Source organism: Oncorhynchus keta, chromosome 4 (genome assembly GCF_023373465.1).
Source record: "Oncorhynchus keta strain PuntledgeMale-10-30-2019 chromosome 4, Oket_V2, whole genome shotgun sequence".
In the NCBI taxonomy this organism is placed as follows: Eukaryota; Metazoa; Chordata; class Actinopteri; order Salmoniformes; family Salmonidae; genus Oncorhynchus; species Oncorhynchus keta.
Genome location: NC_068424.1, coordinates 52491115 through 52510032, shown reverse-complemented (window position 1 = coordinate 52510032; position 18918 = coordinate 52491115). Strand labels below are relative to the sequence as shown.

Here is an 18918-nt window from a genome sequence, read left to right as displayed (position 1 = left end):
CGCATGACTTTCAACCTTCGTACGGGAGTTGTAGCGATGAGACAAGATAGTAACTACTAATATAAGTGGATACTATGAAATTGGGGAGAAAAAAGGGGGTAAAATTAAAATTAAAAAGTAACAATGAAAAACATTAACGAGGCTATATACAAAGGGTACTGGTACCGAGTCAATGTGCGAGGGTACAGGTTAGTTGAGGTAATTTGTACATGTAGGTAGGGGTAAAGTGACTATGCATTGATAATAAACAGCGAGCCTCCTGAGGGGGAAAAGGCATTGTTGTGCCCTCTTCACAACATTATTGGTGTGTTTGAAAGTTTGTTGGTAATGTTGACACCAAGGAACTTAACTCTCGACCTGCTCCACTACAGCCCTGTCAATGTGAGTGGGGGTGTGTTCGGCCCTCCTTTTCCTGTAGTCCACGATCATTTTCTTTTTCTTACTCACGTTGAGGGAGAGGTTGTTGTCCTGGCACCACACTGCCAGGTCTCTGACCTCCTCCCTATAAGCTGTCTCATCATTGTCAGTGTTCAGGCCTAATGTACCACCGTTGTCATCAGCAAACTTAATGATGGTGTTAGAGTTGTGCTTGGCCACGCAGTCGTGGGTGAACAGGAAGTACAGGAGGAGACAAAGCACACACCCCTGAGGGGCCCCAGTGTTGGGGATCAGCGTGGCAGATGTGTTTACCCAGTCCCAGGGTCCTTAGCTTAGTGGTGAGCTTTGTGGGCACTATGGTGTTGAGCTATGGTTTGGGCATTATGCAAATTGGAGTGGATCTAGAGCTTTTTTCCTCCTCTGTCTCTGCTGCTAAAGCCAATTTCTACCACATGAAATTCCAAGCATCTGCCTCAAAACCCTAGGAAGTGCTCTGTTTTGCCACCTTCATCCTCCCTCCTGAACCACCAGGAATTTTCAACTTCCCCTCCACCTCCCCTCCTCCCTCTCTGCAGATGACTCCTTTCAATGGTGTCCTTTTGAGCAAAGAAGAAACAGATCTCGTCATGTGGGTGAGCGGTTTGCTGAAGTCAATGAGTTTTGAACAGATATTTTGCCCCATTGGTCAAGGGGCGGTGGGGTTACAGATATGGGAAACAGTTCATCTTATAATACGGATATAAAAATACAATTGCATTTTTTCTAGTTGGCTTAAAATATTTGAATGCAGACTTATGTCTGAACTTGAGATCCTGAGGCCCATTATAGTAGACATTCCTCTGCTACCATCACCTCATGTTTCAGCGTCTTAATGTCACGGCCCCATGTCGCAAGGATCTGTACACAATTCCTGGAAGCTGAAAATGTCTCAGTTCTTCCACTGAGCCCTTCATCACAATCCAGACATGTCACCCATTGAGCATGTTTGGGATGCTCTGGATTTTTTACGACAGTGTGTTCCAGTTCAAACCAGATACCAGCCTATGTACACTATTTATACAAAAGTATGTGGATAACATTCAAAGAACAACAAAATGCGAAGGAGATGTGTTGTCCATGTTTCATGAGGCATGAAATATGACTGGTTTTCTGATCCACAATCCTACCATTTTTTAAATTTGGTATCCCTGTTAATGACCAACAGATGCATATCATCCCCAGTCATAGATTAGGACCTAATTTATGTAACTCATGAAAATCTTTGAAATTATTGCATGTTGGGTTTATTTTTGTTCAGTGTAAAGTGGATTTGTCACTATTTCAGCCACACCTGTTGTTTTGACAGACGTATAAAGTCGAGCACACAGCCATGCAATCTCCATAGACAAACATTGACAGTAGAATGGCCTTACTGATGAGCTTAGTGACTTTCAACGTGACACCGTCATAGGATGCCACCTTCCCAAGAAGTCAGCAAATTTCTGCACCGCCAGAGCTGCCCCGGTGAACTTTAAATGCTGTTATTGTGAAATGGATAGGTTTAGGAACAACAACGGCTCAGCCTCAAAGTGGTAGGCCACACAAGCTCACAGAATGGGACTGCTGAAGCGCGTAAAAATCGTCTGTCCTCAGTTGCAACACACTCACGAGTTCCAAACTGCCTCTGGAAGCAATGTCCGTACAAGAACGGTTCATTGGGAGCCTCATAAAATTGGTTGCCATGAGCCTGTGACCTCAAATTGATTTTGTCCCCCCCACACCAAACACGATCACAACACACATGTTGATACAGTGGGGCAAAAAAGTATTTAGTCAGCCACCAATGGTGCACGTTCTCACATTTAAAAAGATGAGAGGCCTGTAATTTTCATCATAGGTACACTTCAACTATGACAGACAAAATGAGGAAAAAAATCCTGAAAATCACATTGTAGGATTTTTAATGAATTTATTTGCAAATTATGGTGGAAAATAAGTATATGGTCAATAACAAAAGTTTATCTCAATACTTTGTTATATACCCTTTGTTGGCAATGACAGAGGTCAAATGTTTTCTGTAAGTCTTCACAAAGTTTTCACACACTGTTGCTGGTATTTTGGCCTATTCCTCCATGCAGATCTCCTCTAGAGATGTGATGTTTGGGGGCTGTTGCTGGGCAACATGGACTTTCAACTCCCTCCAAAGATTTTCTATGGGGTTGAGATCTGGAGACTGGCTAGGCCACTCCAGGACCTTGAATTGCTTCTTACGAAGCCACTCCTTCGTTGCCCGGGCGGTGTGTTTGGGATCATTGTCATGCTGAAAGACCCAGCCATGTTTCATCTTCAATGCCGTTGCTGATGGAAGGAGGTTTTCACTCAAAATCTCACGATACATGGCCCCATTCATTCTTTCCTTTACACTGATCAGTCGTCCTGGTCCCTTTGCAGAAAAACAGCCCCAAAGCATGATGTTTCCACCCCCATGCTTCACAGTAGGTATGGTGTTCTTTGGATGCAACTCAGCATTCTTTGTCCTCCAAACACGAGGAGTTGAGTTTTTACCAAAAAGTTATATTTTGGTTTAATCTGACCATATGACATTCTCCCAATCTTCTTCTGGATCATCCAAATGCTCTCTAGCAAACTTCAGACGGGCCTGGGACTGGCTTAAGCAGGGGGACACGTCTGGCACTGCAGGATTTGAGTCCCTGGCGGCGTAGTGTGTTACTGATGGTAGGCTTTGTTACTTTGGTCCCAGCTCTCTGCAGGTCATTCACTAGGTCCCCCGTGTGGTTCCGGGATTTTTGCTCACCGTTCTTGTGATCATTTTGACCCCACGGGGTGAGATCTTGCATGGAGCCCCAGATCGAAGGAGATTATCAGTGGTCTTGTATGTCTTCCATTTCCTAATAATTGCATTTCATTTACAGTTGATTTCTTCAAACCAAGCTGCTTACCTATTGCAGATTCAGTCTTCCCAGCCTGGTGCAGGTCTACAATTTTGTTTCTGGTGTCCTTTGACAGCTCTTTGGTCTTGGCCATAGTGGAGTTTGGAGTGTGACTGTTTGAGGGTGTGGACAGGTGTCTTTTATACTGATATGCACCAATTTGTAAGTCGCTCTGGATAAGAGCGTCTGCTAAATGACTTAAATGTAAAATGTAATGATATCAAGTTCAAACAGGTGCCATTAATACAGGTAACGAGTGGAGGACAGAGGAGCATCTTAAAGAAGGTCTGTGAGAGCCAGAAATCTTGCTTGTTTGTAGGTGACCAAATACTTATTTTCCACCATAATTTGCAAATAAATTCATTAAAAATCCTACAATGTGATTTTCTCGATTTTTTTCTTCTCATTTTGTCTGTCATAGTTGAAGTGTACCTATGAGGAAAATTACAGGCCTCTCTCATCTTTTTAAGTGGGAGAACTTGCACAAATGGTGGCTGACTAAATACTTTTTTGCCCCACTGTATATCAAAACAAACTCTGCACCAATTATATTAATTTGGGGACATGTCGAAAAGCATTAAACATTTATAGCAATTTAGTTAGCTAGCTTGCAGTTTCTAGATAATTTGTCCTGGGATATAAACATTGAGTTGTTATTTTACCTGAAATGCACAAGGTCCTCTACTCTGACAATTAATCCACACATAAATGGTCCAAAAACAAAAACAAATTGTTTCTAGTCATCTGTCCTCCTTCCAGGCTTTTTCTTCTTTGGACTTTATATGGTGATTGGCAACTAACTTTCATAATAAGGTGTATTACCACAACTGACCTCAGTTCATCTTTCAATCACCCATGTAGGTATAACTAATGAGGAGATGGCACTTGGGTATATGCTTCTAAAAGCCAATGAGGAGATGGGAGAGGCAGGACTTGCATCATGTTCTGCGTCACAAATAGAAGCAACATCTATTTTAGCGCCCGGCAACGCAGACGCTCATTGGCGTGTGCGATCAGTGTAGGTGCAATGATTGAATAACATGTATGTGTGCATTTATTTTGCGACGCGTCCGGTTTAGGCACCGTGTAAGATCACCATGTGCAATGCCAAGTGTGAGCTGAAGTGCTGTAGCTCACCACCATTGGACTCTGGAGCAGTGGAAGGCCCTTTCCTGTTTCAGCATGCCAATGCCCCCATCCACAAAGCGAGGTCCATTGAGGGAATGGTTTGTCGAGATCGGTGTGGAAGAACTTGACTAGCCTGCACAGTGCCCTGACCTCAACCCCATCGAACACCTTTAGGATGAATTGGAATGGCGAGCCAGGCCTAATCGCCCAACATCAGTGCCTGACCTCACTAATTCTCTTGTGGTTGAAGCAAGTCCCAGCAGCAATGTTCCAACATCTAGTGGAAATCGTTCCCAGAAGATTGGAGGCTGTTATAGCAGCAAAGGGGGGACCAACTCCTAGTTAATGCCCATGATTTTGGAAAGAGATGTCGACGAGCAGGTGTCCATATAATTTTGGTTATGTTGTGTACAATACAGTCATGTACATTTTATATGAAGTGGTTTGTAAGGATGGTAAATTAATACAGCACAAAAAGTGGTTGTTTTCCATGTTATTTGGTCAAGAAAAATATAAAATAGCATGTTTTGTGGATGCTTTTTGCTCATAACCTTGCACCTGTTTAAGGACAGGGTTTTGTTCTTTCTGGATTCCATTAGAATGATAATCCCAGAGAAGGGGACAGGGCAACAACTCTTACAATTCCAACTATTGAATCCAGAAAGATACTGTTCTTAATTATACAAGTACCCTGTTAGACAAAGCAGAGATGCTGATTTTGTGTTTGTTTCCCACAATACATACATCTATATCAGTCTACTAATACTAGTAAAAGCCTAATGCACTACTTTTGTTTAGTATATATCTTTTCTATTTAGATTTTTCGGGGGGTGCTGCTGCACCCTCACCACCCCCTACCTCCCGCGGCTATGCCAGCGAAATCGTCAGTTTATTACAAATAAAAACAGCAGGATTTCGATCTTCTAGATTTACCTTTAATAATTGCGGGATGATTATGAGTACAACTATGTATTCCATCCCTGGATTGAGCTACGTTTTCCCAGCCATATATCGCGCTGTGCTCTGGCTGACCACCTTTCCCGGCATAGCACGGTTCCGACTCGGGATAGATAAATTAAGGAGAGTCTGTTTCTTTTGGCTAAGTGCAATATACCTCTCATTGACTGGCTATATATGAAAGTACCTTTCCAGAATCCAAGGCTGGAGTTAAGAAAAGGGCTGAAAGTGCAATGCAGCCTTATCAGTAAAGAATCCATTTTACATCACGTCTATTCCCGAAGCGATGCACTATACTTTATAACACGTCCCCCCTTCTGTAACTGTCTTTGATTGATTGGTTACATTTGCAACTTTTCATTTCGATCATTTTGCACAGCACGCACGCAGACGCGGAGAACAGCTTGACCCGGGGGAGAAGGTATTCGGCCATTTTGGTCTAAAGGGGGCCTTGGCTGTCACCACGTGAGGAAGAAGAGCCCGAAATAGAGCAAGACAACTCCGGGAACTTTGCCTCAAAAAGACCGAGAGGGGAGAGAGAGGAAACGTCGATTCATGCTTGAAGCTACAGAAGAGTAGCCAGTTTACAGAATGCCCTCAATTACTCTACCGCCGAAGGAGAATGCTCTCTTCAAGAGAATATTGGTAACGTTAAGTGCCTAGCAGTCGCTAGCTAAATCCATTTCAAATAACTATAACGTTAAAGGTCTGATTCGAGTAGCGTTGCTTGTAATAAAACAGCATGCAATCATGTCGTCTTGTTAGCTGACATCTGCTGTTCCTTCCATCGCCTGCTCAACGAACGTTAACTTTAGCTAACTCGTGTGGACTAACATGTTTCGAGGCACTCGAAATGGCCTGCCGGTTTGTCATTAGCCTGCTAGTTAGCAGTTTGTTTGCAACTGGTAACGTTAGGTAACATGCAACATGGCATATAGCTAGGTAACTTTGGCTTATGTGTGGTCCCAGTTTGTTGTAGGGTGATAGTTTAAAATAAATGTATGACTCAAAAACACGGTTGGCAAATGCTTGCTAGCTACGGCTATATCAGTTAGCTAGCTACGCGAACTATAGCTATCTGCAAACTCATTCTACGTCCAAAAGCACAGGTGTTTCGTCATTACTCAGCATTTTAGCAACACGATTATCTGTAACCATGTACGCGTTACATTTCACATGCACAACGTGTTTGCATGATGTCCCCAACTATATTACTGCAAACTTGGGTGTGTTAGCTAATGCAATCATTTGCCACTGATTGTACAACTACTAGAGTTAGCTAGCTAACAAAACCTTGCTAGCTAGCCGGCCAACTAGCTGTCACTCACGCTTTGCTGAACCACAGATCAGATGGGGACTAATTATACAGTTTGCGTCCTATGATGCCAACGAACTGCACACATTTAGTCGACTTTCTCTGCTGAATATTGAGTACCATTCACACGTTTGTCCTATTTCTGGGCATGGTGTTGAACAATTGTTGTAGTTATTATCCAGTTAGGTGGTGTAATTAGCTCGCCATATCTTAGGGCCTGCAAATGAAAATAACCCACGTCTACAGTGTGAACTACAACCTGTTGGTTACAAACATATTCTTTCATACGACTTCTATATTTATTTCAGCAAAGTACACTACATTACTAATAATATGTGGACACCTACATGTCGAACATCTCATTCCAAAATCATGGGCATTAATATGGAGTTGGTCCCCCTTTTGCTGTGACAACAGCCTCCACTTTTCTGGGAAGGCTTTCCACTGAATGTTGGAACATTGCTGCGGGTTGCAGCGACTTGCTTCCATTCAAGAGCATTGGTGAGGTCGGGCACTGATGTTGGGTTTGGGGGGCTTTGCTTGGCTTATTGCCCTGCAGGCTGACCTCCGTTGAACAGTGTTTCCGCCGACACATTGGGGCAGCTAGCATATCCGGGTTAAGCATGCGGGTATTAAGAAGCGCTGTTTGGCGGGTCACGTTTCGGAGGACGCATGACTCGACCGTTGCCTCTCCCGAGCCAGTTGGGGAGTTGCCTTGATGAGATGATTGTTATTGGGTCACAATTGGATATCACCAAATTTAGGGAGGAAAAAGGGGTAAAATAATCTAATTGTATGCTGTAGCATTAAGATTTCCCTTCCCTGGACTAAGGGGCCTAGCCCAAACCATTATTCCTCCTCCACCAAACTTTACAGCTGTCACTATGCATTCGGGCAGGTAGCGTTCTCCTGGCATCTGCCAAACCCAGATTCGTCTGTCAGACTGCCAGACGGGGAAGTGTGATTCTTCACTCTAGAGAATGTGTTTCCACTTCTCCAGAGTCCAATGATGGCGAACTTTACACCACCCCAGGCACACTTGGCATTGTACATGGTGATCTTAGACTTGTGCGCGGCTGCTTGGCCATGGAAACCCATTTCATGAAGCTCCCGACGAACTGTTCTTGTGCTGACGTTGCTTCCAGAGGCAGTTTGGAACTTGGTAGTGAGTGTTGCAACTGAGGACAGAAATTTTTTACACACTTAAGCACTCAGCGGTCCCGTTCGCTGCTGAGCTGTTGTTGCTCCTAGATGTTTTCACTTCACAATAACAGCACTTACAGTTGACCAGGGCAGAAATTTGACTAACTGACTGGTTGGAAAAGTGGCATCCTATGACGGTGCCATGTTGAAAGTCACTGAGCTTTTCAGTAAGACATTCTACTGCCATTATTTGTCTGTGGAGATTGCATGGCTGTGTGCTCAATCTTTGGTTGAAATGGAGGGGTGTCCACATCTGTGTGTGTGTATAGACCAACTGACTATTTCTTCAGGGTTTGCTCTGTACCAAAAAAACAGACCACTCTGCTGCAAAGCAAACTTGTCTTTACCATATGATCTTTGCTAGATGATTAAACTCAACCCGCGATTTATGTTTGAGTTGAGCGGCGACTAGTGTGGGCGGACTCAATCTTGAACTTCACATAAAATCACGTTTTTATCAAAACTGGTTTCAGCACCACAAGAATAGCCCGCAATTACAAACTACATTGGTCTGTTTAATTGCGGGCTATTCTTTGGGTGCTGAAATCAGTATTTTTTTTATTTTTTAACAAAACACAATTTTACGTGAACTCTGCGTTTGAGTCCGCCCACATTAGTCGCCGCTCAACTCCATCATAAATCGCAGGTTGAGTTAAATCGTCTAGCAAGGATTATATGGTAGAGATGTTTGATTTGCATCAGTGGTCTTTTTTTAACCGAGCACACACTGAATAAATATCTTAAGTAGATCTATATATACACATAAGTATGTGGACACCCCTTCAAATTTGTGGATTTGGCTATTTCAGCCAAAAATCGAGTCGGTGTTAGTCCGCCCACACAAGTCGCCTCTACTCCATTGTAAATATTTATGTTTAGTCGGCTAGATCCTTGCAAAATTTTACTCTGCATATGGGAAAAGCCACGTCTGTTTTTGGAAGCGCTTAAGGTGATGGTGGGCGGGACTAGTTTCCCTGTTAAATACTCACCACAAGTGTAATGTTTTGCATAGATGTGAATTCTGTTCCCACTCTTTCTGTTTAACATTATAAAAACGTTTGTTTTAGTTGCTGTGTTGAGCACTCCCAAGTTCTATCGTAGCCACTTCCCTCTCCCTATGCCAGTGGGGATTCCTGGGCATTATCTTTGTGTGGGGAGCTGGCAGGCTGGTTACCGGGTTGGTAGGCCACTGCTGACCCAGGCAGATGGGAATCTCTGACCGATTCTCTAATCACTGCATATTAACACCCATCTGACCATACATTCCCACAAAGAAGGCTAGCTGATTTTTTTTCAGACTCAATCAAGAGACGTCTTACTGTATTGGGGTTGTGACGTGCTACTGTGCTTGCTTGCTGGATATTATCACCAGACAATCTACCTGCAAGTGTTCATGCACAACCCTATATAGACAGTCAACTAGGACTGGGCGACATGGCAAAAATATCATACCAAAAAAATATATTTTTCAAAATTGACCATTTTTTAAAAAATTAATAAATAATAAAGTTCTAAATTTGCTTTATGAGTAGTGCGTGAACCTAGGGTGGTGACACATATTTATACATTATTTCAATGGGTCTTTCTCCATTCTGATTGTTTTATACTGTTCAATTAAACTTCAACCTAAAATAATTTCCTGCATTTCCATAAATTTCTGTATTTCCTGCACTCATGTAAGATTATTTCCACACTGCCACGATATGGGCAAAAATACTAGGCCTTATTTTTAATCAAATGTTACGATTTGGATCAAAACACTTGGGTGAACTTTTGGAATCATGGCAATAGAATGTTTATTATAATTCTATAGTTAGTATATAAATAATAGTGGGTACTTTCAATACAGTGTTTGACATGACAACAAACGAAAAATGCCATGGACGAGTTATTGTGACAGGGAAGAAACCAAAGTGATCAGTATTTCCTAGGTGACTGATCTTTGCCTACATTAAATCTTTATTCATATAGGCAACATATTCATGCTTCGTCTATTCCTCTTTGATTTAGAAGATACTGTTGTACAAACATGCTGATTTTAAGCCTCCACCAGTACTGCGATCAGGCTGTATTAGCTAGCTACGTTTGCTCTGACTCTGTACTTTTATTAAGCTTGTTCGCTAGCCAGCTAACTAGTGATTAGCTTTAGTGGCTAACACAATTTTAGCTTAACTTGCTAAGAAAATACAAACTAGCCGTTTGCAGATGTAAGAAACAAACTAATATAGTAATTATAGAATGCTTGTGGATTTATATTAAGATCAGTGGAAACATCGTTGTCATCAACATTGTTGCATGTGCTGCATTGACCATGCAAACTGAACGAAAGTGTCTCGTGGTCAAGCAACAACAAATGCGCTCCTTCAGTGAGTGGGTGGGACCATGTCTGTGGGGAGAGAGAGTTGACTGGTAGTGGAGTAAACTGTAAAAATGGACATTACACACGGCTTATCACATTTAGCAAACCAAACATTCAAATGCCGTTATAGACCGGTCTGTGCATAAACATCGGTATATCGTAAAATAAGGTATACTGTCAACCCCTCTAGAATATTTGCGTACATTTTTGTAACCATATATTTGGGGGGTTCCTCAGATCAGAACTCTAAGAACAAGCTTTACAAAAACCTTGATGACAACACCTCTCCCCTGTTGCAGAGATGCTACGAGCACAAGCAGTACAGAAATGGACTCAAGTTCTGCAAACAGATCCTCTCCAACCCAAAGTTCACAGAGCATGGAGGTGAGGCCCGCTTCAACAGCTGCTACTCTCACTTGTCATTCAGTAGTTGGAAAGTGTCTCGTGGTTGTCTATTTCTCTTTGATTTAGAAGATACTGTTGTACAAACAACATGCTGATTTTCAGCCTCCACCAGTACTGCTATCAGGCTGTATTAGCTAATGACTCAACAACCGTCTGGTCCAGGTTTGATATCCAAACTGGGTGACCATGGACATTTTTCATATCCTTTACTCAGTTTAGAACATGCGTGATGGTAAATCCTCTGCTGGTGTAGTGTTTAGGCTGTGACTAACACTAATCCCTCTCTCAATCATCTGTCACTCAGAGACACTGGCGATGAAAGGCCTGACCCTGAACTGTTTGGGGAAGAAGGAGGATGCGTATGAGCTGGTGAGACGAGGCCTGCGCAACGACCTCAAGAGCCATGTCTGTATCCTTCTATACTAGGGCTAATGAGGTGAGGTTTTGTATGAAGTTCCTACTCAGAGGCGTGAGGACATTCACCAAAGGCTCATAATAAGCCCAAACTTTCTACTCCATCCCACAAGCCCATACTGCGCCATGTCTACTCCACGTAATTCAGACAGGGAATGCGAGAGAGCTAGATTGGCTCTGATTGTTACTGTTGAGGCTAATAGTCTAGGCCTGGTTGCATTAATACAGGGTCCACTGTTTTGATTTGTCACCATAAGTATTACGTTCTCTCTGTTCCCATGTCCTTTCAGTCCTTCAAATATTTGTTTTTTTGCAAGGATTTTTTTTCTCCGAGGGTATGTCTGTTTTGCCTCCTTAACCCATCCTCTCCCAGGCTGGCATGTGTACGGTCTGCTGCAGCGGTCGGATAAGAAGTACGACGAGGCCATCAAGTGCTACCGCAACGCTCTGAAGTGGGACAAAGACAACCTGCAGATCCTCAGGGATCTTTCACTGCTCCAAATCCAGATGAGAGACCTGGAGGGCTACAGGGTGAGGACCGGGATAGAGTCTGTCTCCTCTGAACTATTCCCTCTTGCTTTGTGTATAATTTTGTCTCTCGCTCTCTCTGCAGGAGACCCGCTATCAGCTCCTGCAGCTGCGTCCAGCGCAGAGGGCCTCGTGGATCGGCTACGCCGTGGCCTACCACCTGCTGGAAGACTTTGAGATGGCCGCCAAGATCGTCGAAGAATTCCGCAAAACACAACAGGTGAGCTGGCCTTGACCTCTCTCTGACCTCTGTTTTTGAGTCAAAGAAGTATCATTGATTACTCTGTGGTGTTCCTGTATCACCTGTCTGTCAATTATTCTGATTGGGCACCCTGCCTGGAGCAGTACACCTGATTTTTAACTTGACTGTCAGTAATTTATTTGTTGGTTATGTATTAGTGAATCTCATTCATCCCCCTGCCTGTATCAGCAAATCTGATTGGTCACTCTGCCTGTTTCAGTAAATGTGATTGGTGGTGCTGTGTTTCAGACATCGCCGGACAAAGTGGACTACGAGTACAGTGAGCTGCTGCTGTACCAGAACCAGGTGCTCAGGGAGGCGGGGCTGTTCAAGGAAGCACTGGAGCACCTCACCACCTACGAGAAACAGATCTGTGACAAGCTTGCTGTGGAGGAGACCAGAGGTGGGTGTGTGTGTGGGTGTGTGAAAGAATGCCTGTGTGTTGAGTGTTTGCATCTGGGGGGGAAGAGATGTGTAGATCTAACATGATTCTGTATCCATGCAGGAGAGCTGCTGCTGCAGCTAGATCGCTCGGAGGAGGCCACAGAAGTCTACCGACAACTCCAGGAGAGGAACCCTGAGAACTGGGCCTACTACCAGGGTCTGGAGAAAGCACTGAAACCAGGTAACCTTTGAACCCCCCCATCACCCCATTCCAACTGGACCATCTCACCAGTCCCCTCTTTAGCATGAGTCATCTCACTACATTGACTAATGTGTTTGGTAGATTTTGTGACTAGAATTGAATCGGTGTATGAATGCCATGCTCTGACTGTTGGCTTGTTGTGTGTCCCCAGCTAGCATAGAGGAGAGGCAGAAGCTCTATGAGGAGGCATGGGTGAAGTATCCCAAAGGACTGGTTCCCCGGAGGCTGCCTCTCACTTTCCTCACAGGTACATAAGCCTGCCATTATCATTACAGTGTAATTATCCCTGGAATGAGGACCTTTCAAGACAACGGTGGGTAGACACAAGCATGTTGAAACGTGTGGTTTGTGGAACGCTGGAGTGTCTGAGCTCCATTCACTTTTCTTTTCAGGTGAGAAGTTCCGTGAATGCCTGGACTGCTATCTGAGGACCAACTTCAGTAAAGGCTGTCCGCCTGTCTTCACCACTCTGAAGTCCCTGTATCACGACAAGGAAAAGGTGAGGGAGAACCACCGCCATTCCATTGGCCCCAGCAAGTCACTGAAATAACATGCCTGCCCTGGGCTGAGAAGTCTGGGTAATCCTGTGTATCCTTGTTCCCATCTGTGTAGGTGTCAATCGTTGAAGAATTAGTGGTTGGATACGAGACGTGTTTGAAAAGTTGTCGAATGTTCAATCAAAATGGTGAGTGCAATCAGATTTTCATGTGTTAGGAAATCTAATCGGAGTAGTATTAGAATGTCATTGTGTCTGTGTAGATGGTGGTAAGGAGGAGCCCCCCACCACACTACTGTGGGTCCAGTATTTCCTGGCCCAGCACTTTGACCACGTGGGCCAGCAGACGCTAGCCCTGGACTACATCAACACAGCCATCGAGAGCACACCCACGCTCATAGAACTGTTCCTCATCAAGGCCAAGATATACAAGGTAACACACACTTTCTAGTGCTGCCATCATGGTGAACATTTAGTGTAGCTCAATGTGATTATAGCGTTCTTCTCTGCTAAGGTATCTCTGTTGATTTTGACTATTACTCTTCATCTTTGTGTCTCTAGCATGCAGGTAACATAAAGGAAGCAGCCAGGTGGATGGACGAGGCCCAGGCTCTGGACACTGCTGACCGCTTCATCAACTCAAAATGTGCCAAGTACATGTTGAAGGCCGGCCTGGTCAAAGAGGCTGAGGAGATGTGCTCAAAGTTCACACGGGTCAGTCAGTGTGTGTTAAGCTGTCTGTGTAGACTCCACATAATGCTTGTTGCCTTGAAACCCTTTGTGTGTGGCGCTATCGGTCTGTTTCAGGAGGGTGCGTCGGCGGTAGAGAATCTCAATGAGATGCAGTGTATGTGGTACCAGACAGAATGTGCTCTGGCCTACAAGTCCATGAACAAATTTGGAGACGCTCTCAAGAAGTGCCATGAGATCGAGAGGGTACGTTTTCTAACTTGGGTGGGAAGCAGGCACTTACTATTATTTTTTTATGATGAAGGTGATTAGTAAGTTAGATTTCCTCCCCCTTAAAATGTGCTCAAATTAAAAACAGCAATTTGGTCCCTGTTTTTGCTCATGATGCTCATGCAGATTCACTGAGGGTTAAACCTGTATTGATGGCTCAGTGGTAGTGCAGGTCTGCTCTGTTTGGATTTCATCATAAACCATCTCTGTTCTGTGTCCCATCAGCATTTTGTGGAGATCACGGACGACCAGTTTGACTTCCACACGTACTGCATGAGGAAGATGACGCTGCGATCCTACGTGGACCTGCTCAAGCTGGAGGACGTGCTGCGCATGCATCCCTTCTACTACAAAGCTGCCCGCACCGCCATCCAGATCTACCTTGGCCTGCACGACAACCCCCTCACCGACGACAACAAGGAACACCAGGCTGACGCCGGTACGTGTGTGTGTCAACGCCAGTCTGTGCGAGAGAGAGGGAGTCTGTCTGCGATACCCCAAACCGCCACGTGTTTTTGATTATCACTAATTTAATGTTTCCTACAATGTTTTATTTTGGGAGGGTTTGGTGGAGTCGTGATCTCTGAGTGAACCCATGTGTCCCACAGAGAACCTGAATGACAAAGAGCTGAAGAAGCTGAGGAACAAGCAGAGACGAGCCCAGAAGAAAGCCCAACTAGAAGAGGAGAAGAAGAACGCAGAGAAGGAGAAACAGCTGAAGAACCAGAAGAAGAAGAAAGAGGACGACGACGAGGAGATCGGAGGACCCAAGGAGGAGCTCATACCAGACAAACTAGCCAAGGTGCGTGTGTGGAGCCTGTAGAAGATGGAAGGAATCACTGAGGCCTATCCCGGCAGACTCCTCCCAGTGAGCCCTAGTCGTTGGAAATGTCTCAAAGAACAAACCTGTGGTTTAACGCTTTACCCGCATGACTACTACCATTAGCCTTGTGGGATATCACTGCAGAACATGGTGATATTACACCAATTAGGAGACTGAGTGTCTGTTTGTTTTTGGAATAAGACCCATTTGTTTTCTTCCCCCTACAGGTGGAGAACCCACTCGAGGAGGCAGTGAAGTTTTTAACCCCCCTGAAAAACCTGGTGAAGAACAAGATTGAGACCCACCTCCTGGCCTTTGAGATCTATTTCAGGAAAGGTAAAGGAACAAGATGTGGATTGACATTCTGACACACAAAGAATCCCGGTACCTTTTGTCAGTGAAAACAAAGTGTCTTTCCCTCTCGTAGAGAAGTACCTGCTGATGTTGCAGTCAGTGAAGAGAGCGTTCTCCATGGAGCCCTCCCACCCGTGGCTGCACCAGTGTCTAGTGCGCTTCTTCAAAGGAGGTACGGTAGAGTAGGTCTTCTGTCACACGGCCAGGCTGAGGGGCCTTGTCATTATACCCACAACTCTCTCTCTCTGAACCCTTTTGTTGAATAGTTGTCTGTGTTCTGCTACAAAGATCTCTACTACGTTCTGATTCTATGATGTAATGCAGTTGTCACCAACCAGTGGATCGCGAGGCATTCCTAGTGGATCTCAAAACATTTCTGGAGAAAAGCCCATGATAACGGCTTGCGCTCTTTATTTTTTTTACTCCTTCACCAGAGGTACATTAATTTCCAATGGAACGCTGCGTTTGCCTTGCAGCGTTGCTAGAAGAGCTCGTTGCAGTGCGTTCTGGGTGGTGCATACGTTGGATTTATTGAACGTATGCCTCAGACTGTATGCGTACACGGCTTGACAGAAATGGTAGCAGAAGGTGAATGTTGAACTTTTGTTGCACACATCCAGATGATGCTGCGTAGCAATTTTCAACTCTGTCGGTGTGATCGAGGCATTTATTTGTGTTGTGCTGTTGGAGGGAGGTGCACTTGATTCGGGAACCCTGTGCACCAGGTAAGCAAAGGGTTCCCATGTTGAACTCCTCAACTTCCTGGCGGACTGGAAGATCTGTGGCCAAATCGAGTGTGCCTACTGCGCTGGCCAATCGTACGGCTCATGAGGTCCAACTGGGAAAAATAGATTTGAACGGTTATACAACTCGGAAACTGGCATCTTTCTAGTCCTCCGACCTGAAGAGTATTGACGTAATGTTTTGACCTTGTTTTTTCCCCAAGTTCCCTGTTGTCTTGAAAGCACCATGGCCCTCAGATGCAGGTACCATCAGTACAGTAAAATAAAAAAAATCTAATTTCAATTTATGCTCAGCTGTGCCTCGCAAGTGGTATACCAACTGATCTCCTGAGTGGCTCAGTGCTTGAAGTGTCACTTCAGACACCCTGGTTCGATTCCAGGCTGTATCACAACTGGCCGTGATTGGGAGTCCCGTAGGGTGGCGCACAATTTGGCCCGGTGTCGTCCGGGTTTGGCCGGTGTAGGCCGTCATTCTAGAAAATAATTTGTTCTTAACCGACTTGCCTAGTTAAATAAAGGTTAAATTAATCTTATTTTCTAATCAAACTTGTTTTGAAATCTAATCTGGTCTGAAAACAACAATAGACCGGGCATATAGCCAATATGCTGTGATAATGTATTACGCCTACTATAACAACTAGGTTTGTACAGAACTGTTTTTATTAGGTTAATGGTTTAAAAAAAAAAAAAATTTAAATTACATTTTAAAGAATATAAAAAAATGTGTCTGAGCAGTAGATCTAAGCTTACTTTTTGAATGCGAAAGTGATCTTGACTCCGATTGGTGACCACTGTAATGGGTGTGTTCCTCAGTGTCAGACAGTAAGGACCTACCACAGGCTGTGCGGACTGTTTTGAAGCAGGAGATATCGCGGCTGTTTGGGGAGAGCAACCCACAGAGCTTCAACAAGAACTACCTGAGCCAACACTCCAACTCTATACCACACCGTGTGGCTGGTACGTACACACACTACCTGAGCCAACACTCCCAACCAAGCCCACATCAGACTGTACCATTACCACTCACACACAGTGTGAACTTGTGACTGATCAGCACCATGTTGTCCTCCTGCAGCGGCTAAGATGATGTTCTATCTGGACCCGTCCTCAGACAAGATGGCCTCTGAGCTGGCTACAGCGCTGGATGAGTCCCTCAATGGGAGAAGCATCACGGTGAGCACTTACTCACTGCGCTTTTATTTTAACAAGTACCTTTTGGCATGGTAGTCCCATAGATTCGGTAAAGGTCAATGGAACGTAGACCAGGGGGGATAGGACCACTGATTGGTGCACATTCAACGAATCTGATCTAACATAGTAGATATTCGTCAAATTTGTCATGACTGACAGACCCACAATGTGGTTACTGAAGTCTGATTTGTCTGTTTTCACTGCATAACATTTATAAGTTGTCACTTTTTAGGTTTGCAAGAAGTGACTGCAAAATGCTAGCTCCCGTTCGTATAAACTGGTTGAATAGCTAGCATACAGAAATCAGTGGCGGTAGTCAGTTGTTGTTTTTAACTGTAATGCAGTTGATTGGTTAAGATGACATGAACATGTCTTGCGGTTGACATCCGTAAAAGCATTTTACTGGGGAGCAATGGAGATTTGGGATCTTTACCCCAAACATTTCCATGGCATTTTCCATAGTTTTGGTCGAGTTCCATTGACCTCTTTACCACATCTATGCCTGAAACAGTATTCGGAAAAACAAAGGCAAGGAACAATTGTGAATGTGGTGTGACCCAAGTCTAAGCAGACACCCTATCTTGTCTTTCCTGTCAGATCTGCACAGAGGTGCTGGAGGCGCTGCGTGATGGGAATCTGGGCGACGGGCAGCAGAAGGCAGCGGAGGTGTACCGCGCCGCATGTAACAAGCTGTACCCCCACACCCTGGCCTTCATGCCCCCTGGTTACGAGGACAACGCCTCCACCATCAACGCCAATGGAGACCTGTCAGCCGGCGAGCACGACGACATGGCAAATGACATGTGAGAAGAGAGCGAGAGAGTAGAGGAGCACACATGCTGCCAGTCGGCAGTCTGACAAACCCCAGCAAAGGTTGTTTGTTCGTGAATGCCCCCTGCAGTGCACTGACCTGGACTGAGAGCCGCAGAGGGAAGAGGAGGAAAAAACGAATGCCTATTTTACTTTTTTTAAACCCTGTTGACAACTCTATTCTTTAACTGAAACAAAATAAACAGTATGAGAAGAGTGTTAAGTGGTTAGGGTGGCTGCCGTTAAGTCAGGTTTTTACTCCTGTGTTTTCACGCCTGTATTTCTCCTGTATGTGCATCTGCTTCTCACGTTTTTAAAGGTAATTTATATATTAAAAATGACAAAGAATAAAAAAGTTTGCAAAAGTTGAAAGATATCAATTGTAGTGGTGGTGATGGAGGATTGTGGTTGTACTTGTGGGCTGGCGTGTGCCAATAAAGAAAGGTGGAACTTTTAAAAGGAGACATCACTTATTTGGGGGAGGCGTACGAGCGACGCACTCAAACGGTCCTCTGCTTGGCCACAAGGGGGCGCAGTGGTAGTTCCTGGCGTGGCCTGCAGGAGGGGACAGGACTGCTGATCTGAATGCAGGGAGACAGAACTCAAAGCTCACCTGGACTGCTGTATGACTGACGTGCAGATTTATCGGGTATTATTTTATTTTCCGCTCAGTATTTTCCTTTCTAGTTGTACCCATGTGAAAGTCCCATAAAACCACCATGATAAAACAAATGTTTGTTTTGGGATCTGTTTCTTGATCAAATGTTGAAAAAGGCTTAATCCAAGTTGTCCCCCCCCCCTTTTTTTTTCTTTTTTTTTTTGGGGGGGGGCCTTCTCAATCATACTGAATTCTGCACATAGACCACACCACTCTAACACCAAGGAGTTCTCAATAAAACTAAAGTTAAATAAAAATATATTTCCTGATTGTTTTTCCTGCAAAAGTTTGTATTTTATTGTAGGATTCAGGATCAGCATTCCAAATGCCAAGAAAGACTAAATAGTTTGATCTTCAAGAGGAACACATGCATAGGCTG

General features: G+C 44.3%; 1 protein-coding gene and 1 non-coding gene across 2 annotated transcripts; both read left to right on the top strand.

Annotated features, from left to right (window-relative positions):
• The first annotated feature begins 5481 nt into the window (after window positions 1–5481).
• Window positions 5482–18613, top strand: LOC118377896 (N-alpha-acetyltransferase 15, NatA auxiliary subunit-like). The gene is made up of 20 exons (XM_035764835.2): window positions 5482–6038; window positions 10570–10654; window positions 10980–11084; window positions 11463–11620; window positions 11703–11837; window positions 12108–12261; window positions 12364–12483; window positions 12656–12751; window positions 12897–13003; window positions 13117–13189; window positions 13264–13433; window positions 13562–13714; window positions 13808–13936; window positions 14186–14399; window positions 14569–14762; window positions 15011–15119; window positions 15211–15309; window positions 16694–16837; window positions 16956–17053; window positions 17669–18613. Exons 1-20 carry the CDS (start codon window positions 5985–5987, stop codon window positions 17876–17878), a joined length of 2607 nt encoding a protein of 868 aa, XP_035620728.1. The 5' UTR covers window positions 5482–5984; the 3' UTR covers window positions 17879–18613.
• LOC118384099 (small nucleolar RNA SNORA18) lies at window positions 14799–14934 on the top strand. Its single transcript, XR_004825801.1, has one exon. It is a non-coding gene; the product is annotated as a small nucleolar RNA SNORA18 (small nucleolar RNA).
• Window positions 18614–18918: the final 305 nt, after the last annotated feature.